The sequence below is a fragment of the Perissodus microlepis genome, chromosome 23 (assembly GCF_051167445.1).
Source record: "Perissodus microlepis isolate ML-2025 ecotype Zambia chromosome 23, ASM5116744v1, whole genome shotgun sequence".
In the NCBI taxonomy this organism is placed as follows: domain Eukaryota; kingdom Metazoa; phylum Chordata; class Actinopteri; order Cichliformes; family Cichlidae; genus Perissodus; species Perissodus microlepis.
In genome coordinates this window covers 26,599,993-26,626,568 of record NC_140482.1, presented here as the reverse complement: position 1 = coordinate 26,626,568, position 26,576 = coordinate 26,599,993, and the positions used below count along the sequence as shown (strand labels likewise).

The following is a 26,576-nucleotide window of genomic DNA, read 5'->3' as shown; positions in this document are numbered from 1 at the left end:
TTGCAAATAAATTATGATTAGGTGAACCAGGTAAAGCCTTAATGAATGTTTTTAAAAAGAATATGTGCACACTGAAGGTGTAATCTGATGTGAATGGCAATCCTTAGGCTAGTATGACAACAGACTTTAATTCCATCTGGAATTATGGTGCCAATGGCTTTCACTGGATGGGCAGTTCTGAAGACTTGACAGAGGATGTAGGGAAGCTGTTTCTTGATTCTTCTCTTTCACATTAGAGTGAAGTACGTCTGTGTTTATTCCTCTCATATGTAAATTAGTGTTGACAGGGTGTGGCTGGGTGTGCTGTCTAGCCTTTAGACAAATATACCACACAAACCCACAGGAACAGGGACAGGAACACTGCGTGTGGTGCAGACGTGAAGTGAAAGCCTAAATCTGGAAAGGTGCAAGACACTCATGGGGCGGGGGTATGTTAGTAAGCATGGTACTGTTGTTCCTGTTGAAAAAACTGACTTCAGCAGTGCATACACCATCATAACAACACAAATGCACAGTGGACAATCTAAATACACAAAAACAGCGTGCACCAGGTAAACAAAGACATACACAAATGAATGGACATATATTAGCATACAGGACACATCGAGTTTTATATGACACTGCAGTAGTCCTTTTTGTGCCAGTTGTGTTCTATATGGCAGCAATAGAACCAATGAAAAGAGAAAACTTATGAATTCTTCATGTTCCTCAAGCGTAGAGCAGAGATGAGAATGAGAGACTGAGACCTTTTAGCGGCAAAAATCCATAGATGGAGTCGACAGGAGACTGTTTTAAGGGCTGAAATATGCATGAGGTGATGAAAAATGAGCATATTTAAAGCAAGTTGAGCTTTTATCTCGTAGACTATTAATCACTTTCTAATGCAAGGAGCTTGCATGAGCTCAAAACATTCTTTCAGCTCACTTTCTAGAGGCTGCTCATCCAAGCAGGCAGTAGCTGCTGCTTCCCTGTCAGGTCAAAAGCAAAGATGGTGTTGGTGAGGTGAATCAAACAGTGATTTATTATTAATCTGAAGCCATTGTTTTCTGCAACCTTCCTTGATTTAGCAACAGTCACACGTTTTGTTGTGTTCCTACTGCTTCATCAGGATAAAGTTACAGTCAATGAAATTTTAATTCCTTATGAGTCGCTCTCAGCCTTTAATCCTTGTGAAGATAGAACAGGGCAGCAAAGAAGCATCCCGTTGCACAAGTCTCATTTTCTCTCTTGAGCTTGTTTGATTAATGTGGTTGAATTGAAGGTAGTTTTAAACAGGGAAGCCATGGTGTGGGTAATGATTACAGATAGCAGTGGAACTGCAAAATTCTTATGCAAAAATACACAAGATCAACAATAACAATAATTCAATGTCATACACTCAAACACATGGGCTATGCAAGGAAATATTGCCTTTCTGAAAGGTTCATTTTCTTTTTTCCTTGGTACTTTGTCAGTAAGGATAGATTCAGCTTATCTGATTCTGCTCTTTCAAATGCTATCAGCCCATAAAGTGGCCGCTGCCTGTTGTCACTCCCATGGTGATGATAGTCGGACTCATCCACTATGCTGTAGGCTGAGTAGACTGCTATTACCTTACTGCTGCAAAGACATAATGAAACCTGTTAGGCTCAGTGTTAATCAAAGCAACCATAGCCCAACTTCAAGCCATAAAAGTACCCAAGTTCATGGGTTATTTTACAAAAGACTCCCACTGCGCAGAACAGCTTTTGCACCAGGCTGTTAACAGCTTTTTTTCATTTTCTTTAACACTTACTGGTCTTTGTGCTGATGCTTTCTGAACAGACAAAAGACAAACAATGATGAGGGTGACACAAAGACTCAATGTCAGAAATGATTGGTAATTTCATAATTACAATTAACAAAATAGCTCCATAGAAATCCGTTGGTGCAAAGACTATTTCAATCAAGCACATGATTTTGGTGTCAGATATGCATGAATAAAAGGACACAGAATGGTTCCATTTTTAAAGAACTGATAGCTGGATGATTAGTGCAGGCTAAATAGCAATGAGGCAAACAATACATTTCTGGAGAAACATTGATACCTCTACTGTATGACCTATTGTGCTATCCCAGAAAATACCTTTGAAGTCTACATTATACTGTATATACTATGTCCACAAGTCCACCTAGCTGTGCTCATGTCCAAACGACCTAAATTTAATCATCAGACAACAAGTGTGAGGGTCTGTGCAGGCAGTCTGCCTGTCTGGCTTTTTTGTGACTGCACTGACTTTTCTACAGAGAATTTAAATTACAATGCACAAACTATGCCTGCGCCCCAGGCACTGGAGTTCAAATGGACTTCAAGAAAATATACTAAGAATGGCTGCTCGGCCATCAGGTCTTCTGTCTGTGTTGAAAACAGAGTATAATCTAAGCTTCTAGCGACTGGAGGTGGTTAATAAGGGTGCTGGGGAATGTCATGGTGTCCGTGACTCAGGTACTAACTTTTAAAAGCTAAGGCCTGAACTTTTTTGAAACCAACAGTCCACCTCTGCTGAAACTGGTTGAAAATGTAGTTTCTTCAAAAGTTGGTTAAACAATCAAATTAGAGGCTCTAAGCAACAAGGGATGGACATCTGGTCTTTATTCTAAGGTGTCCAAGTGTGAGTTTTGGGGGTATGGCATGTCTTTATGAGCTGCAGAGGTGTTGTAGCTCAACGTGCAGTCTTTTTTGTGTGTGAACAAAAGGTTTCAATAACTGGCCTTTAAAAATCCAAAAAACTGCCCTATTTAAATTTGGCCCCTTCAATGTCATGAAGGAGGCCACATTTGGATCTATATAAGGGATTTGATCCTTCGCACTGGCCAAATTCCACTCTGTGGTTTTACTGCAATCCTCAAACATACGCAGTAACCCAATGTTAACTTTTCTTACAAACTTCCATGAATTTCGTGTGGAGGCTCATTACTGGTAATGAGAACTGGGTCTCCAGTTACAACTGAGGTTTCAATGGAAGAGTCCACAGTTTCCAAGCCCTGAGGCAGTGCTTCGGGTGAGGACCGAGAGCAGGCAGCGCTCATTATTTTTGCGACATTCACTGGATTGCGCACCATGAATTAATCTTCCAGGTTGAGGCTGTCAACATGGACTTCTACTGTACCCTCATAACGCTTGAGGGAGAAACTGACCAGAACACTGGTGCTTGCCAGAGTGTGGTAGTGTGCTGGCACAGTATATTCTGAAAGGTTTTCCAGTCACAGCAACACAATCTTTGCTTGCCACCTGCTGAGAGGCTCATTCCCAGAACTTTTTGATCACACCTCATAAATTACCTAAAAATGTGTTGCCACACAATTATGCAAAATACTGCTTTCAACACTTTTTGTATATCACTGTTTAGGTCCCTCAGTAATAAAATATTTAAATATTCTCCAAGCAATTTCTTTTTTTTCGCAACATGAATGCCCTAAAGGTATATGCTGTAAAATTCCCTGTAATGTTTGCTCAGTTTTATTTAAGAATACAATATCTTAAAAACAGAAATTTAAAAATGGAGGGCTGTGTGGAGGGTATACAGCAGCAGCATTCTAAATAATCCTGTGGTTCAGCCAAAAAACAAAAACCTACCAGTTTCCATTCTTTGCTTCCTCCACAAACTGGACGAGGTCACCTGTCTCCAGAGAGAGGTCTTGCGGGTCACGAGACTCGTATGTTAGCTGTACTCGGAAACGGCTGCTGTCACCCTGCAGAAAGAAATGGTTTTCAAATTCAACATTTAGCCAATCCCAAGACTTTAAGCTACTGCTTAAAGTTGTTCTACTGTACTGTGGTACTGTTCTACTCCAACTGCTGAGTAATAAACAATACCCTACAAAATGAAACAAAGACAGCAGATAAAAGCATTTAAATTTAAATATACCAATGACAAGACATTGGACTTCATTTATTTTGCTATTCTTGTAGTATTAGATAGTAATAAATAAGTTAATGATTATAAGATTTATAGGGTCTTTAGGTACATGCACACCATAGGGATTGAATGTCCCAATTTTTTCTTTGTCTTATCTGAGTTGCATCCACATGTGGGATTATTTAGTTGTTGTTGTTGCAGATGAACACAATTTAAATTGTGATTGACTGCATGATGCAAACATACTCTCCACTTTGTCAAGTACATCTGTTTAACTGCTTGTTAACGCAGATATGCTCTTGTCTAATATACCAATCACATGGCAGCAACTCAAAACAAGATCAACATGATGTGATCTGACCAAGTGTCAGAATGGGAAAGAAAGGTGATTTAGGCGGCTTTGAATGTGGCATGGTTGTTAACGGGGTGGTCTTAGTATTTCAGAAACTGCTGATCTAGTGGGATTTTAATCACACAACTTCCTCTAGGGTTTACAGAGAATGGTCTGAAAAAGAGAGAAATATCCAGTTAGCAGCAGTTCTCTGGGTGAAAGTGCCTTGTTAATGTCAGAGGTCAAAGGAGACTGCTCCGACTGCTTTAAGCTGATAAGAAAGCAACAGTGTGCTAGATAACTATTACAACCAAGGTATGAAAAAGAGCTTGTTTGAATACACAACACACTGACAATAGATGAGCTACAGCAACAGAAAACCACTACTGTCAACTAAAGGCAGGAAACTGACACTACAATTTACACAGGCAATTTACAAATGGACAACAGAAGATCTGAAAAACACCAAATCTGAGTAGTCTTGATTTTGTGCTACAGCATTTGGATGGCAGGACCTGAGCAGAAAGATCCATGCTTTAGACATTATGGTTCCACGTATCAGCAGTTTAGGCTGGTGGTTGTGGTGTAATGGAATGGGGGCTGATTTCTTGGCACATTTTGGGCCCCATTATTACCTGCTGAGAATCATCATTTAAGTGCAACGGCCCACTTGAGTACTGTTGCTGATCTTGTCCATCCCTTTATGACCACAGTTTACCCATCATCTGATGGCTGTTTCCAGCGGGATAACACACCACGTCATAAAAGCTCAGATCATCTCAAAGTGGTTTGTTGAAGCTGACGATGAGTTCACTGTACTCAAATGGCCTCCACATTTACCAAATCTCAATCTAGCAGATCACATTTGGGATATGATGGAACGGGAGATTCACATCATGGACATGCACCTGACAAATTTGCAGCAACTATGAAGTTCTGACGGGAAAATGTAGTCCATCCTACATCTAGCTAAGTACCTAATAAAGTGTCCTACAAATGTATGTTCTAAGCTGCTACATTCCCTGCATCACTAACGTGCTCAGTCCTCGTGTCGATAGTGTGCACGTGCGTGTACGTCACACAGATTATAATGGATGTGGAAATGCTGCCATATTCGGCAGACATGTGCAGTTAAAATCCTACCCCTTTTTCATCTTCCCCTCATTTCCTAAATGTCAAGTGGTCAGTGCCTGCTGCTAACAAGAAGGGAGAACATGGGAAATAATTAAGCTGTGGAGGGGTCCTCCTTTAGGGGGATTGAAATGGGATTTAGTGAAAAAGAAGGGAAAATGAAGAATGGGTGAAGAGGCAATGAGAGATGAGTGTATAGCAGTTGGGGGATGGTTCGTGATCATAAAATGTCATGATTTATCTGACAGCTGACATGACTCAGCTGGAGTCGAATGAGTGCAGTTGAGTTACGTTTCTCACTCGGGCAAAAGTTTAATAATGCTAATTGTTGCTGAAATTGTCACACCTGGTTTCAATTCTGGACAAAATCATTTGCAACATTCCGTTTTACTAAGTTTCACTCTTAAATAAAGTTTCAAAATGATCCAGTGATGTAGCAAATCATATCTGAGCTTCACTTCTTTACATTTTTTAGCTGATGTGGGCAGCAGACTTAAATGTTGCCTACATTTTTATTGTTGCCTTCCTCGTCTGAAGAGTTGGAGGATTCCTCTGCGCTGGAGGGAATCGTCTCAAAGTCCTCTGTGTCCATGGAAAGAAGACGCCGCTGGGCCCAGCCTGAGGGGAATCAATACACATGATTTACCATTAAAAATGTACTTATAAACAAGGGGGGACATTAATATGCATCTTGGCAGGTGATGATGCTTCGGGAAAGTAATGTTGCTGTGCAGTCAAATAATTGGTTACATCATCGTGAAAGCTTGATGATTCTGTTTCCAAGAATTCAACCTCAAGCCAAATTTCTCACATTCAGGATGACTTCAATCCCCGTACGAGTCGCAGCCTGCACAAGGGAGGCTGTCACTACCCATACTTCTCACGCTAATAACGACTTTAGCATATGACTGAAGCAGCACATACAGCGCATGCATATATTAAAATAAGTCTAATATTTATGGTATCAGTGTAAAAAGATTACACTGCATATCCAGACATCACTCTTGCCTCAGGGAAGAATTGAACTCACAACCTTTTTGAGTACTGGTGCAGTTTACTGAGCTATCAGCACACTGTTGAACGGCAGCAAAAAAGTAAGAAGTTTTCACTGACAACACAGGAAATATTTGAACATTTTTTCCCACAATGGCAGAAAAAAGAAAGAAACACAAGAAAAAAACAAACAACAACAAAAACACAGTGCTTATCCCAGCATCAGTTTAAGACAGTTTAAAACTGCACAGTGGGTCCAAACACTCACTCTCACACGCCTGGGTTTTGAACACAGGGTTTTGAATTCCAAAACTGCTTCACCAGTTATAATAGTGTAAGGAGCTGTGAGAGCTTGCCAATTGTAAAGCATCATTCTTCAACTTTACAATTTGTTGAAGTAAAGTGGTTTGTAAAAAATAAAGAATAAAGCTCTTAAGATGTGATTTTGGTTGTTACATCACCGCAGATCTATTGTGAGTCGCCGCTGGTGTTGCGCTCTCTCTACATCCTGTTTCAGGTACTGCATCTGCTCCTGTGGAGCCAGTGTCCTGTGCACAGCTGAGTGCACTCAGTCAATCAGCCACTGAGGTGTTTAGACCGGGGGAGAAGAGACGGCCAGGCCGCTTACTCCTTTCGGTAAAGTTTTTTTGTTTTTTTTGTTTTTATCAGCTTTTTATCAACTTTTTCATCCCTTTTCTTTAATCAGGTTAAGTTTCGTTGCAGTTTTCTTTTTGTTCTTGATAAAACTACTGCCCTAGCCTTTTACTAATTATTGATCTATTTAAAAAAAAAAAGATATATATATAAAACCTTTGGAATTATATATTAAATTTGTGCTTCTATAACAAAAACTAAGGGAGATTTGAATGTTTCAAGTCTGTCACCACCAGCACCAGGTATTTTCCATTCAACCTAACACCATCACAACACCCCACCAAAGGCAGTAGTGATAATCAGACCTAACTTTGATAACAGTGTCTGTTTTCTTCATGGTTTAGGTGGAGTGAGCAGGTTCTTCCACTGCACATCTACTTTCCGTCTCCATTTTACGGTTGCTGAGGTTTGAAATTCATCTCAAGAAAGGGCTGCTTGAAAACCAACTTTCTTATTTGTAAATTCAATTCAATTTTATTCATATCGCACCAAATCACAACAGCTTATTTGTGCTTGATGAATTCTGACAGAATGCTGAGTTCAGCGAGTCCCCAAAATTCAAAAAGGAAAAAACAACAACAACAAAAAACACAATAAGGAACGCACAAAAACCAAATGAAATGAAAACAAAAGCATCCATTTATATTCACAGTGTTTATGGGAAACTTCATTTCTTCTGTATGGCAAATTAGGCTAAACGCTGCAAAATCTCCCCTTTTTTGAGAAATGATGTAGCTACGTTGTCCAGTCAGTCTTTCTTCATAGCTGTATAACTTATGGACAAAAAGCCAGAGTCAGCATATGTGATAAGCTCTCTTATCCTCCTTTCTTTCTTTTTATTTAATCTCTGAAGGCACAAAATAGTCATCAAAATGTGGTCACAAGCCTCTTTTCTTCTCATTTTTATATGGCCTACAATAATTCTGCATAATTTTGAGCAGTTTCAAATTCTTTTGTGATCTATAACAACCACTTGTTTGTTACACTCATATCAAACATTCGGTATGTTTTCAACTCTGTGGTTTTCCATTATCTTATCACTACTGGTTTAGTATCTGGCTTCAACATCAGATCCCATCTATATATCGTCATTCAACAGTTATTTTTAGCCTTGGAGCCGATGTGGTCGCATGCACAGATTTTCTGTCTGAAAGGCTTCAAAGTTAAAATTTGAAGGTTAACTGTGATTTAATAATATATCTTTGGCACATGTTTTCTTATCTGCCTCTAAATGGGTCTCTGTTCCTGCTTAGGAAACAGCAATAGGTGCTGTTATCATGTTGTTTTTGATTATTTAGAGGTTTATGTTTAAGAGAAGCTGGAGAGGAGATGTGCACAGGAAGACAGAAGAAATTAATCATGTTAAATTATTAACATCGTAAAAATGTTCCTCTGATGGGTTTATGAAAGGTTTTTACCACTTCCCTCAAACCAGTTGACATTTGAATTTTCTTTCTTTCTTAAATTTGTTTAAGCTTTATTTAACAAGGGAGTAGATTAAAAACTCTCAAAGAAAGCACATCATTACAAGGACACTTGGACTGGTCAGTAGTTTGAAGCCATTTGACAGACATAGCCTCTGTTTATGTTTTTAAAGAAGAAAGTCAATGCAATGCAAAAGGAGGACAACTAAAAAACAAAACAAAAAACAAAATATACTTTCACATAAAACTGAAATCAACTCCACAGGATGATAGTCTCTCAAGTGACTGGAGGAGATGAATCCTCCCCTGTAGTTACCTGGTTGGGAAGTGGATCTAGGGACAGCTGAGGTGCCACCAGGACCAGCAGAAGTGCTGCTAGTCATACTCTGACGTTTCCTGACTGCTGCCATAGCGCCGCGCAATGTATCTGGAGGGAAGCCAACTGCTTTATACCAATTTTATCATCACAACCGTTAAACTGCACCACAAAAACCCAAAACCTGTATTCAAAAAGCACAATTTCTAAAAGTTGCACAATTACATCCAGTCAGTGTGCTGTCTAATAAGAAAACCATGCAACTGTATCCATGCAGAATCAATGAGAGAAAAAAGTAAACAAGCAACAGAAAACACCAAACACCTACCAGGGAAAATCTGTGATCAAAACACACAAAAGCTACACAGACACACACACACACCAAAAAATGATACCAATTTCATTTGATGCTCATGCACTGAGAAACAGAACATCACAAACCACCTACAAGTCACCAAAACACGCACGAAATGGAACTACAAAAGGTGAAACACATCATCCAGAAATAAAGAAGCACAGTCGATCAAGAAATAACATCTGTCGCCTTGTACCTTCATAACCAAATGGAGTGGGATCACTCTTTATTTCATGCCTTTTGCTCTTTATGCTAGCAGAGAGGGGACCTGGGCAGAGGAAATAACATGCAACAAGAGAATTAATGAGAAACCAGCATATTAGAAAGACGGTTGCATTATCCCAAATCACCTTTCATCAACCTTTTAAAGCCCCTTTTAGACATTAGAAAGCTGTAATATTATTTTCTGTTTAAAAGCATTTTGTCATTTAGACATAGGCCTTAAGTGGGCTGAATCGTCTTAAGACCATTATGACTTTAATTTTTTTAAAAGAAAAGAGTCATATTTTCCATGCAGTAATAGGCACTTGGATACAGAGTTTCTAAAGATGAGAGCAATTAGTTGACAAAAAAATTATTTTTCCATCTTTCCAGCTATTTTTTAAAAAAATTATTTTTGCTGGAGAATGAATGAAATGGATGCTTTTCTTCAGGGTTTAATTCATGACCATCAGCATAATTAGACAGAATATAGAACTGATGCTGCAGCTGCTTCATTTAAAACCTGAGAATGCAGGCTACATGGTTAGCTTCTGACTCTTATGTAATCTCTCATATGTTGTAACTAAAGTATTTGCTGAATCTTTAATGCTGGCAAACATTATTGTTATGTTTGAATTGTTTTTTTCATCTTTTGTGAGAAATATTTGACCTTTGACCACAAAACCATCTATAATTATTGATTCATTGAAAAACAAATCTGCACATACAAAATCAAACTGAAAATGTGTTTTGATTGACGTACTATAAAGCCCCACATGTAATATTATAATGTGCCTGGTATCATATTTGATACGTAAGTTTCTGCAACCATAATGTATGCAGATGGAAACATGTCTTCTACCCACTGGTGATAATTTGTGCACTGCAGGGAGTAAGCTGGCTTTGAATCCCCCTGACGTGTATGCCTGTCCCTAGTTTTTACCAGTAATAGACACAATCAATCATACAATACATGCTTTATGTGACTTGGACTTAATGATTAAGAGTTCTACAACTTTTTTAGATAAAAACTATATCAAGTAGTTACTGATACAGTACTGTGCAAGAACTCTCTCTCTGAAGTCTCTTAAGCAAGCTTTCTTCTCCTGTTGACTATGTTTTGTTCCATTCTCTGTCAATATGATCCAACAATTGTTTTTCCAGTTTGTACAGCGCTTTGGTCAACGTGTGTTGTTTTTAAATGTGCTTATAGATAAACTGACTTGACTTGAATGACAATGTTGCTTCAACAATGTTGAGTTAGAGTTCTGGGGAGTCATAGGCCACGAGTGATCGTGTTCTACTACATGTTCCAGACATTTCTTCTACTACACTGTCAGTGTGTTAGGGATCATTGTGATGCTAAAAAATTAATCACACAACTTCCAGGCGGTTACACAGTGGATCAAAATCTGACAGTACTTTTACACATTCATAATTTAATTAATTTTGACAAAATCCCCAAGACCAGTGGCTGAAATGAAAAACCTGAAACCTCTCTTCTGATCTTTGATAAACATATCGACAGCTTATATTTGAAAATTGAATGAATCCCTCCATCAGACCTATTACCTCCGATTTTAAGTTAAATTTTTGTAAAATTTTGGCGTACTTCTGCCTTTTTTCCCTGTCTCCCTTCCTATAAAATGGCTTCTCCACATCCACCCTTCTACTGAGACTATTTCTACTGACAGTTCTTTGAACATTAGATGTATCAACTGAATGGCCAGATGTTTACCTCCTATTTCTTAATGACATGACTTAAATACCTTATTAGGCCTTTCACTTTATCTTCTCTACTTGTCCCGTTTCCTCAAGTGTGTTGAGGACTCTCTGCACAGGAAGCCCACATACGCCACATTTTTGGCTAATATCTCTTTGGGAATCATGCTGTTGAAATACTATTTCATGCCTGTCACACTGTGTTATCTTTTGCATTTTTCATAGATTCAAATTAAGAAATGGGAACAAATGATGTGTTTTTGTGAAAGGCTGCTTGTAAGAAAATGCCCAAAGATACAATTTAAAGTTGGTTCTTTGCTAAGTTGTGTGTTATGCGTAGACACAACGCTGGCTCATCCCTTCAACTGGGTGTCTATTTTTATTCTTGAATGATTCATATGTCAGTGTTAAGCAGCTTTAAAAAAAAAAACCCAAATATTCCTCTGACACCAGTCAGAGACAGGGACTGAAAATGACTGAAAAAGCATCCAAAGAAACTTTGAGGGACCTTAAGAAGGGCCGAAGAACTATTACAAGACCACTTTTAAAAAAATAAAAATAAAACCTGGCTCCTTAGAAGCAAAACATAAAGACATGATGTTGAAACACAGCATGGTAATACTAACATCTGTGTAAAAACACTGCCTCAACACCAGATTTATTTTTTATTTATTTTTTGCTTCCATATCAGATATTTATCACACCAGAAAAAAGCACAAGTGTTATGAACTACATTAATGATAGCACTGGTCTGTTCAGTGAAGATGTAACAGTGCAGAGTCGTAAAAATAATGTCTCTAAATGGAATTCAGTCTTCATTCATTTTCATTTTTACACCTGTTCTCCTGCTTGTTTATCTTACGAAAATGTTTTAGGTGCTATGAGGGAGTGATGAACAAAATACAGCCCATATGTTCAATTACTCATAATTCACATTTCTCAGTTTTAAATATAAAGCTGCATGCAATTAAAATTACACGGTAGTGCTACAGATTTTCATATCTGTTTCAACAATATCAAGCAATATAGAGTAATATTGTTCCTTGCTTAGCACACAGTGTGGATTAGAATTAAAAATACAGGCCGAAAAGCATCAGCCACGCTCAGACCTCCGCTGAGCACTGTGGCCTGCAGTGCTCTGATCGGTCAGTCTCAGCTGCATGAGGGATAATAAAAGAAATGCAATAAAAAGAGGACAGTGAGACTGGATGGAAATAGTTTTTTTTTAAAGTTCAATTTGAATTCTTTTCCTGCCTCTGCCTCCTTGAAAATCAGTGTCTCATCTGTATTCGTAAGAGAAATTGCACTTCTATTGCCACTTTTAATGTCACCCTGCGTTCCAAATGTCACCTTATCAAAATTCTTATTTCATTACAGTTGCTTAAAAAAAGTATCTGTACTGAATGCCTGCCCACCTCTCGTCCATCTCTTCTTTCTCTCATTGTGTTTTTAGCAATTCTCTATCAGACACACGCTGCAAATCTCAAGAGAGGAGAATATGGTGAAGTTGCTGACCAGCTAATTTGCTATTTAGCCAGCAAACTGATACTAGAAGTGCACTTGTCTCCCAGGGGATGTGCATATGGAAGCTAATTTGGCAAGCTAATGCGCATAATGTATCCATGCTTGTAGCTAACAGAGAAACGTGAGCAAGAAATCTAAAGTGAGTTGTAGATTCAAGTCTGTATGTTGCCTTGGGTCAGAATCACTGTAAGCTTACAGGAGTGATACACATAAACGTACTGATCAAACTCATATGTTGCTCTGTATTAGAAATGATTTACTGTTAGCAAAGACACACAAAGAAACTCTCTTTAGCACTCTGTAAATCACACAAAAGACTGGATGTTTAGGCTCTCTCAGATATAATGAGAGGTAAGCTCTATCCCACCCTTCTCCATAGGTGAAATTATGGGTTAATGTTTAAAACACATCTTTAATTATATTTCCTATTTTAGCTGAGTAAACAAAACCCCAAAACAAATTGGCAGGTGTGTGACAATGCACTATAACCTAGTCACCTGTTTAAAATACAATGAAAAACATTAAAATAACCTCGATACGAAACAAATTTGTCACAGTTTCGATTCACTTGAATTCTCATTGTACAGAAAAGTGGACCCTGGCTCTTTCTTACAATTCCTCTTGGGCAGCTCTTGGCAAGAGGGGTGAAAAACCACTGACTTTTATCAGGAAGAAAACCTCCATCAGAGTCACACTCAGACAGGGTGCCCATCTGCCTCGACTGGTTGGAGGAAAAGAAGTGTGGAGAGAAAATCTCTGCTGAAATCTGTGAAAACATTCAGTTCTCCAAACCTCTCCCTGCATCTGTATTTTGGAGAATAGGTTTGGTACGGTGGACCAAAGAAAATCAAATCAAATCAAAATCTGGCAATAAAGAAAACAAACAACCGCCATTGTAATGATATTAAAAATGCAAAATGTTCAATTCTTCCTTTTAGATCCAGCCCACAAAACATGTAATTTCTTTTCATTTTAAAATATGTACGATATAGCAATGCATCCTTTTTGTTTGACACTTCACAACTACTCACTGTAATAATTAGAATTCAACTTATTGAGATGCACATCAGTAACAACGCAGCCAATGTGATCAAAATAAGAAAACGGCTGTAAAGAGCAGGAAGGAACTACAAAGGCTGGTACCTTTTGTGCGCCGTGTAGCGAAGGAGGAGGAGGAAGAGGAAGCAAGAGAAGAAGTGAGAGAGAAGCGGCGGGGGACCTCAGCCTCTTTAGCAGCAGGTTCTAAAGCCGGAAAGGGGTCAGGAGGAAAAGAAGAAAGAAAAAGCATGGGGAGAGAAAGCTTTAGTAACGGGATTTAAAAAGAGGCGAAATGACAAGGAAGAGGAGGATGGACAGCAACTTTGGGCATTAAATAGAATGCAAATCAAAGACAAAGAGAAAGCAGCCTTCACGGTCTTTCTTAGCACTGCCATCTTAATAACCAATTATTTATACATTCTCTAGGAAAGACCATAAAATGCAACTGAGAAAGAAAGAAAAATGATTGTTTTGTGAGTTTACTAAGATTTTACTTTCAGAATCTAAGTTTAGATATGCCAATAAAAATTAAATTGGACTGATACAAAAGTCTAAAGTACAAGGATTCCCTGTTAGTCATCACTAATGAAATAAATATGATTTTTTTTGTTTCGTTTTACCTGATGCAACATCACTGCAACACAACAGTGGGATAGCTTTCACAAATTTTAAAGAAAGGTTTCTATCAGTCGATGTGTCTGCCGTCTAGTGACTTAAACGTGACTGGAGATGACTGTCTTTCAAAACTGCTCTCTCATTCCTCCAACTGTGTCATCAGCGTACCCGTGTGGTCGTACTGCTGTGAAACAAAAACAAGTCTCTTCTTCCTTCAGATATGTTTAAACATATTACGTCAAGAGGGCTTTGGTACTGTGAGGTGAAATGCCGTGTAATGCTTCACCATATATTTCTGCCCAGCTACTCTTTGTCTTCATCTGTCCATCACCTGCTGTCAAATCATGCCTCTTCGACAGAACTCCATCCCATTCTTTTCTAAATCACAGTTGTTGCAGTGCAAGCAGAGGCAGATGACACAGACGTGAACAGATAAAAGCACAGACAGAGGAGTGGATGGAGACGCGGTCTTATTATGTGAGATATGGCAGACACTGCAATGCACGTAGAGAAATCCGTGCAAGAACTAAGTGGCATGCACCGGAGCGAAAAGACTTAACTACAAAGGGCAGATGCTGCTGCCGTTCATGATGATGACAATTATCATTATGATCAACATTATCGTGACAGCAATTATAGATAAAAAGAGCAAACAACAGATGATAATGTTGACAAAGATGCCAGTGATGATGATAAAGATGGCGATACAGGTGGATTTAGCGAGCACTCTGCATATTGCTGTTACCTGCGGGAAGAGACCTCCTGTTGGAAAGTCCTTGCAAGGTGAAATGCTTCCTAGCATTAACAGCCGAGTAGCCTGACTGGCTGGCTGAAGCGTCAGCTACGTAGCAAAGCAAGATTAAGCAGAAGTTAGTACATTAGAGAAAGAAGAAGCAGTTTGAGCGTTGCTTGAAAAGAATAAAGTGATGCAAAGGGTTTATATGGCTGTCAAAGTGCTCTAATAGTAATTCTTGACTTTTAAAAAGAATTTAATTCAGTAAAGGTGTCTTGTGAAAACGTTGAATTGCAGACTTACTAAACACTTGCAGGTTGTTTATGAAGCAAGCATACTGTACCATATGGAGACACATACCTTTTCCCCATAAGTCAACGTTTCATTACGTCAAACTTATACCTTAGAAAATGAAATACTTAAAAGACATTTTTCCTCTCACATGTGGTAAAATTGAACTACACCATAAGACATATTTGCCAACACTTTTTCAACTGTTTATTCAACAATAATATCAACAGATTAAAATTAATATATACTGTATCCTTGGACTCGGAGTCAATAGTGGCTCGTTTACCAGAATTAACTGCTTGAAAGAATTTGGCATAATTGTCCACTACTTTGTGACATTGGCATGCAGATAATTTTATGCAATCTTCCATGCAAAGCGTGCAAGATATTTAAGGATTTTTCTCACATACACTGCAACTTTCATTCATTATTCTGACCCACTTACGGTTCGACTTTCAGATAACTTTTTTATCATTTGCTGTCAAAGTGTAAAATCATCATTCTGTCCAAGATGCTTTCGATCATGTGAAGAAGTCCAATCTAATAGTTCCCTTCTTCCAACTACTGTGCAGATGATGGAAAGCAGAAAAGTCTGTCATAAAAGCAGATTGTTTCCTAAGACTGATATTTAGGAATCTACTATAGATTATTACTATTTGTTATTATCTGTATTTTGTGCTGTTGAAATATGAAATTATGTCATATTAAACATTGAAGTTAAACGGTACAACTGGCCAAAGGAAGCTAAGTGAAAGAGGGACTTAATTCTTCCATCTTAAACCTTGATAGGATCATCTATGTCTGAAGAAGAGAAGATAATACTACAAGATAAATGACAATAACAATGAAAACATAGACTTACAAAAATGGAGATTTTGGTGAAAGTCTTCACTTCACATCTGTTCAATTTTCCCCTCATAGAGGGTTTTTTTTTTTTTGGAAAACACATAACACATTGAGCCACTTTCCTCAGATAATAACTATGGCTAAAGTTCCCTAACCACAGCCATCAGTCCAGAGAAACTCAATAATTGACAATTTTTTAAGGAATGTGAAAGAGTTTTAGCAAAAAAAGGATTGAGACCCCATCAAAATCTGACATATTTTCATGTAAGTGCAAGAGGTCTTGAAATATTTATAATAACCACACAATAATTTTTACCCTGTAAAATGGAAAGAATATTTCAGTTACTCCACTGCTTCTAGGTCAGCAGCTATACTAAAGCAGATTAGAAGTCATTGACCATGTTCACTCCTTTGTACATAGACTATGCACTGTATAAAATTGAAGCCTTTGGTTCTGTGGGCCTAAAAGTGCTCGCTGCAACAGTTAATTACATCTTTTATCTACAGTGTATGCTTTGTAAAAAATGTCATATTTTTGTATGTTGTTTTTTTTTGTCCAATGAAGCATTGCTCAGATGATCCATGGATTTAAACAACTCATCAGGGGCTTGTACACATAAAACCCTATATTCACCTATTAGAAAGATGTATGTGCCTCATGCTTCTAGTGGAACTTTGCTTACCAAGTAGCACTCTAAGCATGGGAAACATGGCATCAGAACTAAGTGAAACTGTCAGTAGTCACATTGTTATTCTGAGCAAAGGCTGGCTTTCTCAATGCCAAAGTATGGCTACACTGAGGATTTCTAAGGGAGCAGTGCATGGCTCACATCATCAAAAGATCAATACATCAAGCTTTGTTTACTGAAGACCAGAAAAGCTACTTCATCTTAAATACACAATAAACACGATAAATAAAACAGGTCAGCAATCAGCAAAAGTCCTGCTAAAAAAAGAAAAAGGATTTACTGATAAATCCAAGACAGAGACTCGAGATTGGTTGTCAGATTTTGCAGAGTCCATGCTGTCACTCAAACAAAAGAGGTGCTAATACATGACAAATATTGCAATCAAATATTTTATACTGTATTTAGTTTAAAACAAGTGTATATATTCCTGCACCTTCACAATGAGCCTGTCAGCCTGATTAACTGCTCAAGCAAGTCTGCATGATAAAGTACTAAGTGCTTTAAGATTGTACATTCAGTTTTATTTTGTATTTTTAACTTTTAATTCTGTAAAAGTTTTCTAATTGTCACTGTATGCAGCATCATTATTATTATTATTATTATTATTATTATTATGATGTAGGGTAGTGAGCTGGACCCTTATATGGTTTTCAATAAGCAACAGGAGGTAGAGCAGGTCACCTACAAATTGGAAGGTTGGTAGTTCAATCCCAGTCAGCTCCAGTCTGTATTTCACATATCATGGAGCAAGATACTAACCCCAAGTTGCTCTCCAATGCATCCATCAGAGTATGAATATGTGAATGTTAGATAGAAAGAACTTACATAGGAAAAGCATAGAAAAAAGTGCTTGTATGAATGGGTGAGGCAAGTTGTATAAAGGCGCTTTGAGCGCTCAGTTAAGAGTAGAAAAGCACTATATAAGAACCAGTGCATGTAGCAAGCCCACTATTAATTACTGTGTGGGATAAGTATGCCCAGCCAACACCACATTTCACCTAATCACTGTAACATGCAATTTTTAATGGCACTAAGAAAACACCACACTGGGGATTACTGTGGAGAAGATAAAACCATAGAACATGTTTTGCTGTACTATCAGAAATATGAGAAGCCATGAGATTTAAAACCCAAATTTTTTTCACTCCATGGTGCAGTAGTTTACACATTTACCTAACAATTAAAACATCTCTAGTTTGAACACAAATCCCTTGAGGGTTGTGTCAGATGGGGCATCTGAAAACACTACCCTTCTCTCACCCCAACTAGTTGCGGCTGATGGCCGCCCCTCCCTGAGCCTGGTTCTGCCAGAGGTTTCTTCCTGTTAAAAGGGAGTTTTTCCTTCCCACTGTTGCCAAAGTGCTTGCTCACAGGGGGTCATATGATTGTTGGGCTTTTCTCTGTATTATTGTAGGGTCTATCTTATAATATAAACCACCTTGAGGCGACTGTTGTTGGGATTTGGCGCTATATAAATAAAACTGAATCGAACTGAACCTTTTGGTACTCCTTGTGAGCAGCTAAATGTAGCTTTTTTCATTTTTGTTGGAATTTTTTTTAGCAACATTCTGGTCCACACTACATAACAGCTGGTGACGATAAAGTACCGTGACACACGGTACATCACTGCTGTGATTTCTGGGTAATCATTAGTGAAAAGCAGTTCATCAGCACTGAGATATCACTGCAAAGTGTTTGTTTGCTCAGTCTGTCTAGGAAAACTTCATAGCATAAAACTACACTCAGATAACAGTTCAATGCAAAGCATTATCAACAAGAAATAGATGGGATTAGAAGGAATCCAGGACGGAAAACTGAGTAAGAATCAAAGACGAGAAGGAATGTGAGAACTAAGGAGAAGTAAAAGGAATGCACAGAGTGAACTAAAGAGAGATGACTGATGAAAAGTAAATGGCTGGAAGCTGACAGAAGAAGGAATAAACAGCACAAGACAGAAACATAAAGGAGTAGGGGAAAGAGAGAATAGAGCAGGAGGTGACAATGGATGCCAGGAGACAGACAGGTTGGTTTTATAATATGTGGGGCGATTGTGGCTCAAGAGTTGGGTGTTCGTCTTGTAATCGGAAGGTTGCCGGTTCGAGCCCCGGCTCGGACAGTCTCGGTCGTTGTGTCCTTGGGCAAGACACTTCACCTACCGCCTACTGGTGTTGGCCAGAGGAGCCGATGGCGCAATATGGCAGCCTCGCCTCTGTCAGTCTGCCCCAGGGCAGCTGTGGCTACAACTGTAGCTGCCTTCATCAGTGTGAGAGTGAATGAATAGTGGAATTGTAAAGCGCTTTGAGGGGTCCCAAAAAGCGCTATATAAATGCAATATATTATTATTATTATTATAATAGAGGCCAGCCACGCATTTGAAGGGCGATACCCAAAGGAGCAGCCACTGTCAGCATTCCCTAACCTTTAACTTCCTGCTAGCATTTGGGACTGTGCGAGTGGTAAAGAAAATTCAGTGTGAGAGCATGGCAGGGTGGAGAAAATCCATAAAAAGAAAGCAGAAACAGTAAACACTTACTAAGTTACTGAAACCTACCTTTGAACAAATGCTGTAGGGCAACCACACCTTCAGTGGTGTTTTAGGACTTAGGGGATGCTTTCGACATCGGCCCCCACTCACTCCAAGGACTATGTCGACACTATACCAGCTAAATTTGAATTATTCTGTCTATTTGAGGCCTTGTCAGAATCGCTCTGATTTTCTTATATCCAGAAGCATAGCTTTCCAAAAACAGTCTCTAGAGGGTTTTAACACTAAAATGTCAGCAATGTCAGATTAAATAACACTAGATCATTTCAAAAGCTGAAGAATGGAGAATGCCTCTCCCACTCAGCTCGGCTAAATGCCAGGAAACACAGGAACGGCTGGCACACTCTCGACTCACCCCCCAAAACATTCTCTGGAGCTGAAGGGAGGATCCAGAGGTACTCTCGGTATCTGGGAAATTGCGGCTTACGGATTTGAAACACATGCACTTCAGTGAGCAGCACCTTCCTGTGTTGTGTTGCCTAGGTCCAGACAAGCCAGACAGTAACGCCAATGCATGACAAAAGTCTTTGTAGAAGCAAGATTTGGCTTTTAGGAGCCAACTTGGTAATGCCTCGAGGTAAAAATGCTGTTTTTTTAGTTTAAAGTCTCTATCTGAATGAATAGAGAGCCAGAACCTTCAATCAGATCTGATAGAAAGAGCTTCAAAAATGTAATGACTTTACCCTATAATGAGGTTTAATAAGCTTTTCTCCACTGTAAGTTCTAGTTCAACCACTAAAATGCAACGTTCACAAAGGTTTGGCTTCATTAATGGCTCATCTCATAATGATATAGACTTCTATTCAGGCTTCTTTTACTGCCATGTCACTCTATTATAATGAGAAAATCACAGTGGGTCAATGGTTGACACGGCTGTTTTAGAGCAAGAAGGTCCTGAGCTCAAACACAGACATGGCCCTTTTCATGTTGAGCAAAAAAAAAAAGGCAAGGTTAATACTCAAGTTTTTTTTCACAAGCAGTAGAATACCAGGCAGCAAAGAAGAGGGAGCTTACAACACTCCAGGATTTACTCAGGGTTAAGAAGCAGACTAAGGAATAGTGCAACACTTTGGCAGACCACTCTGACAAATGATGTGTCTAATCAACGGTAACTGATTGGCGAAGTGGAAAGAGGTGAGTAGAAAGGCACTCAGCTGACAATACTGGCAGGAGGATAGGACAGGTAGGAGTGGTATGTCTTAAACGACAGTAGAGTAAGATAGTGTCAAACAAACAGAATGAATGAAGGACAACGCAGGACACCATGACAGTTGTGGCTGGCAACAGATTTCCATCACAAGGATAGCTACTGCTAGACTGCATGCAGATCAACAGTCTTTTCAGCAGCATATTTCACAGCCTTGTAAAATTACTGGACCTTTGCTGCATATTTAAAAGTATAATTTGATATATTGATGTTATGCAGCAAACTTTAGATATTAAAGTAATAAAGGGAAACTGAAAAGACAAGATAAGGCGTGATATAAAGGGCACTGTAGAAAGGCTACAGATAAGAAAGTGATAGATAAATAGATAGCACGGATAAAGGGGTGGGACATGGAAGAACTGATGAAAGACAGAAAAAAGGGGTGTTAAGAGACCAGGTGGCTCCCTGGAATTGGCCATAGGGGATGCTTCCTGTCACCTTGAGTTAGTGTTGGCACACAGACACAACTTTGATCAACAACCCTTGCTGATAGACTGCTGATAGCCATACACACTAGAAAGCAGCACAGAGGGCTTTCTCACAGGAGACAGGTACAATTTGAAATTGCACCTGTTATCTTATCCCCTACTGCGGTTGACAGTGTTGTATTTGTGTTAGTGCGTGCATCTCTGTGTGAGGAGGCTATACAGCTTCTCTGTATGCTTTTGACCTAACTGCATGTGCAAAGGTTGTTTTTGGCTAAGAGTCTACATGCAGAAGTACAGCACAGAGATTTCGAGGAGACTATGTGTGCATGAACAGCATGTTAGCATGAGAGGCCATGTGCTGTAACCTTGCCCGTTCTTCCATTTTACAATAACTCCATGGAGACTGCAATCTGAAATCTCAAGGTTCACACATCTTTCCCCATCTACAGTTCATTTTACTCAATTCTGGAAGTAATACGAGATGCTGACTTTTTGGTTAGTTTGGCAAGTGAGCTCTCACCTCTCTTCTGCCTCATATTAGGGCTGGGGTTGGACCTCCTGAAGCCTGACTCTGGGCTTGATGAATCAGAGTGTTTCAGTGCCATCTTCCGCACATTCCTATTGAGAGTAGACAGATCAGTGAGAAACTGCAATAGCTAAGATTTCCACTTGTCATTGTCCATCCCTGTTTTGAGAGCAGATTTTTTCAGATTCAGAGAGAAGGTTTCAGATTTTCTGCAACATGGTCATCATGGTTGCTGATTAATTTCTAATTTGTGTGATTCTCTGTTTCCTCACCTCATGGGGGCCCCATAGATGTTGAGCTGGCTGGCTTCTGTGAATGAAAGAGAAACAGAAAATTACTGATGGTCAAACTGGAGCACTGTGAGCTTTAAAACAAGGATTTGCTGCTTGAATCGCTACCTTTGAGCAAGGCATCTGGCCCCAAACATTGCTCAAAGCTACTTTGTTCATCGGTACGTGAGGGATTTGTTTTCCCTTTTGAGAAAAAAGCTGCTGAATTCATTAAAACTCTGCTTATTAGAGAAATTTCTCAGTTTTGCCATCTTAACTGTTAGAAGCAGTCGATGTTTCCTTCTTCCTGCTGTCCAGAGCAGAGGCGGCATTTCATTATTTTTCTCTTAGCAAATATTTTCTTCGGTACCACACTGTGGATTTTGTATGTCATGCAGGCCTTGAGGTGGCTTCTGTGTCTTGTTTGTAATCCTCCACTGGTGTCTGGTCCTATTGAATCTGTGTCCTGCACTGTACTGAATACATGGCGGCAGAAGAACTACAACAGTACAAGTCCTCTTTACACAAGTCAAGAGATGATATCAGAAAGACCAAACAGAAAAGAACAAGACAGAAGAAGATACAAAACACCATCTAGTTTCCTGAAAAACTATAGAAAATCAAGGTTTCAAGCTTTACTTCCAGTGCCTATCCTTTAGAGCCATGCTGCTGGCATCTTTTACAACTGGAAGCTTTTATTCTATAATTCATGAGTTATTTCAATGCTTAAATTCTCCCAGAATGCTGTGTCAACTCTATAAGCTGCTTTTACTGGACTGATATCCTGAAATCCTGCTTGGGCTCTATAAAGAAAGAAAAATCCAAACACTTAAGTTCCTGGAATGCAGCTTCAGACATCACCTACATCTAATCAACAGACTTCATAAATGCAACGTTCACAATTCTGGCCTGCCACAAGAATCCTGCTCTGAGGCAGGAAGTCTCTAGAGAAGCATCTAGTAACATAACTGTACACAAGAGGTGCTGCCTTGGCCAAATGGATAGCTCACATAAGTGAAATACCAAGCTCTGTGAATGATCTGGCTTGTTACCTCTTATACCAAGCAACCAATGAGCCTGTCGGAGAAGTGCAGACTCAGCATAGCACCGAATATTGTACTCAGCAAAAAGCATCTATTTTTTCATCATGGACAAAGTGATGTTTTATTCATAAAGGCTAGTCATATTGTGCGTAGACAGTCTGAGAAGAGAGCAGCAGCAGCAGCAAGAGTTTAAATGAGGAGTAACACCATGCATATGGCAAAGTTTATAATGTGATGCACACTCCATCCTCCATGTTTATCATTCATCTAGACCAGGGGTCGGCAACCTGCGGCTCTTTAGTCCTTATACTGCGGCTCCACGTGGTTTGGAAAAAAATTATAAGTATTTAACTGAAGTGTATTTTATTTGTGTTAGTTCTTTTTAACTTGTAGTTCTAAATTGGAAGATTATTGTGATCTTGAAATATAAAAAATAAAACTATGTTATTATTTTTCATCGCTCAAATTAAGCGTCACACTCACATAAACCATACCTGCCGAAATGCCGTGCATTTATCGAGACTTTCAACCCCAGGCAGGCCAAGTGGTAAAAACAAACACCGCTCACGCTTCCTAGTGACTTCGTACAGCCCCGGTCTGCAGGCGCTGTGCGCAGACGGTTGGGAGCAGAAGTCCCATTGTCAACATACCACCCGACGATGTTTGCATGAACATGCTTTTTTCTTTATTGACTACTTTTCTGCAGACCACGCCCTGCCACACACATTAACCACGTAAAATAAATGTTTATGCAGATATTTTGCAAATACTTATTTTTCATTTTTTAGCAGCATAGTGCTTTTTTCCCAATTATTTTTAAAGGCTCCGCTACAGGCTGTGAAATCCCAAAGGTGATATAAGGATGACGGCTCACTACAGTTTTTGTTTCCTTTTTGTTATATTTTTAGTTTAGTTCAAAATGTGTTCATTCCATAAATAAAATTTTATTTTCTCTGTAGCACTTCATGTATTTCATAAGCAAAACACTTTAGTTGTTTATACAAAGCATAAAGGTAAAAAAACAATAACAGTGTTATCTTCATTTGAGATGTCAAAAAGTATTTGCGGCTCCCAGCATTTTCTTTTCCATGGAAACTGGGTCCAAATGGCTCTTTGGGTGTTAAAGGTTGCTGACCCCTGATCTAGACGAATATAGGGTAAGATACATACTGAAATAATTCCAGCGGTACAAAAACTTTGTCTAACCATACTTATCACTCGGCTGCCATTTTCTAAAATAAAGACATTTTTTAGTCACTAATCACAGTTGCTTCCAATGAGCAGTTTTGCTAGGACCACTTCAATTAAAAAGACGATTGTTTTCTTCAGAAGCTCAGGAAGTATTAATGACAGCGTGCACTATACGCAAATGATGATTAAGTCAGAAATGGTGTAAAAGGGAGGAGCTGGGTATGTTTGACTTGCAAAGTAGGTTGCAGAGACAGCAGCAACTGTGTAATAGCTGGTATATGAGATGTGTAATGGGAAGTTTAAAGGCTATGCTTGAACTAACTAATGGGCACATTGGTTGGTGAGATCTATCAGTCAAGAATTAGCCATCTTTCTACATCTAAAGCACTTTTGGTTCCTTTGTTCGGTTTTTAGGATCATCATCCTGCTAAATACTGTTCCATTAGATGCCACACCAAGCCATAAGAGACCTAAAAACCTGTGAGATAACACAGCTTGGTCTGTTTGTATAGGCTAACCCCTATATGTTGTGCTTATCGTGATGATTTTTTTCTAAATCAGTCCAAAAAATATCCTCATTTCATTTTTACATTTTTTTTCTCGACTACAGTCTGGCTTTCTGATTTTATTGAGCTTAACCCAGGGTTGGCATGGTGTGCTGACATCTCTGAAATAGTGATCATGAAGCCTTTTCATAGTCATTGACCAGAAGACATGTACTCGCCTCCCTTCTTGCTGTGCAGACAGAAAGACATTTTTCTTCACCAAGTAAATGATTTTCCATCACGACTCATCATGTGAAAGACTTGTGTGCCTTGGTCTCCACAGATTATGTTTGCTTGTATGGAACAGCAGTTGCAGTTCAGTTCTACTTCCCTCCATAAGCAAAATTATTTCTACTCTAAACTCTGCTTAGACTTCACTGAGTAAAGTTGACCAAGTAAGCACGACAATATAATTTATCGTAGAAAGTACGCCCCAAAATATACAATAAAACCTTTCTGTAGTGCATAAAATCCTTCTTGACCTTGGAAATAGATCAAGGGTGAACTTTTAACTCTCCAGTTTTTAACACAGTGGTCATTACTAGAGTTCAGTTGTCATGGAAATGACTATGAAAGTAAATTTTTGCCCTTTAACTGTTTGTAGAAAGTGCCAGAAAAAGCAGGAACTTGAGTTTAAATAATTTTGTCCTAAGACCCTATTTGCCATTATGTGGCCTGATTTAAATCAGTCACATTATAATCCAGCCCTTCCTCTTCTCGCTCTCCTATCACATCTATCATCTCTCCTCCTTTTCTCTCAAGCACACAGCTGAGATGACTGCCGTGCCTCTTCTCCTTCTCGCCACCCTCCTTTCTTCTAACAATTGCCCCTCCTTCCTTTCATGTTCATCCCTTCAAGCCTCCCTTCATTCCCTCTGAGCTGCCTCTCACCCTCCATCTCCACTCTGAAAATCCCTTTGGACTCTCTCTGCCCATCTCTGTCTCTTTGTCTCTCTCTTCACATCATTCCACCATTCTCCTCTTTTTTTTCTCCCCATCACTTTCAATCTCCTCCCTCCCTTTTTCCTGGACTAATTTCATTCCCTCTCTCTGTCTTTCCTCGCATGGAGTCTGAGGTTTAACTCACAGCGCTGGACCGTCAGAGCCTCCTACAGCCTCTACTCTCCAGGCTTCATGACAGGAATGGTGTGCTATTAGCCAGTCTGCTCACACACAGACACAGGTACACACAGGTTGTCAGCTGGGCAGAGTGTGCAGCTCACATAGTGTGCCTTACCTGTCAGTCAGGACCACAGAGTAGAACTGTGCAGAACTGACTGGCACAGAAAGGACTGAGGGAGAGAGGTGTGGGTTGCTGTGTGTACGTGTATTTATGTGGTTTTGTGTTTTCTCATTGTTTGGTGTTGCTTCATATTAATAAAAAATATTTTCAGCACTTATTGTTGTCATGGGTTGGGGTTTTTTTTTTTTGAGTTTATAAAATGTCAGAAAATAGTGCCTAAAGTCAGCTCTTCAAATTATTCTGTCTGAACAAACCGCAGAGGTATTTTTATTTATTTATTTTCAAATTATGTAAAGGAGACAAAAGCATTAAATTCTCACACTTGAGCATCTGGAACTGTAGAATATTTTGTACTTTTGCCAAGAGGATGAATTAATTTGAATAAATCAGCCAGTGAAATTGTTAGATATTAAAGGAGAACCACTAATTTTAGATATATCAGTCAATTTATATCATACATTATATAAAGTGCTATCATAATGTTGCATGTTTGCTATTAAAAGCAAAAGAGAATACAAAAAATAAAGCATAATTTTTCTGATTTACCCTTTAGGATCAACTTCTCTTGCATCTGTTTCCCACATCCATTCCTGCGTCCACTTTTTCATCACACTTTTATATCAAGTTCTGTTCTGACCACTTGAACTAATATGAAAAGTAAGCATCAACTTCTGTGTCAAAACGACCAGACTTTGATGCTGATGATTTTTACTGTTCAAACTATACACGAAAGATCAAACAGCAGTCTCGGATGATCATGAGATACATCAGATTCTCCCTTGAAGAAAAAACTGGACAGACCATCCAAAGACTATCAACGCAAAAGAACTGTACCAAT

At 39.0% G+C, this 26,576-nt stretch overlaps 1 protein-coding gene across 8 annotated transcripts in view; it reads right to left on the bottom strand.

The window, feature by feature from the left end:
* The window catches only part of mcf2l2 (MCF.2 cell line derived transforming sequence-like 2), a 99,550-nt gene that overhangs the window by 10,050 nt on the left and 62,924 nt on the right, over positions 1-26,576 (bottom strand). For 7 of the 8 annotated variants that reach the window (XM_084921528.1, XM_084921529.1, XM_084921532.1 and 4 more), the window contains exons 26-33: positions 21,720-21,756; positions 21,442-21,539; positions 14,928-15,023; positions 13,673-13,771; positions 9,279-9,350; positions 8,728-8,838; positions 5,849-5,958; positions 3,596-3,711 (exon numbers count right to left, since the gene is read on the bottom strand). In XM_084921528.1, the coding sequence (XP_084777654.1) occupies positions 3,596-3,711; positions 5,849-5,958; positions 8,728-8,838; positions 9,279-9,350; positions 13,673-13,771; positions 14,928-15,023; positions 21,442-21,539; positions 21,720-21,756 (739 nt within the window). The remainder of the gene's footprint in view (positions 1-3,595; positions 3,712-5,848; positions 5,959-8,727; positions 8,839-9,278; positions 9,351-13,672; positions 13,772-14,927; positions 15,024-21,441; positions 21,540-21,719; positions 21,757-26,576) is intronic. The other variant, XM_084921534.1, reaches the window with a different exon arrangement.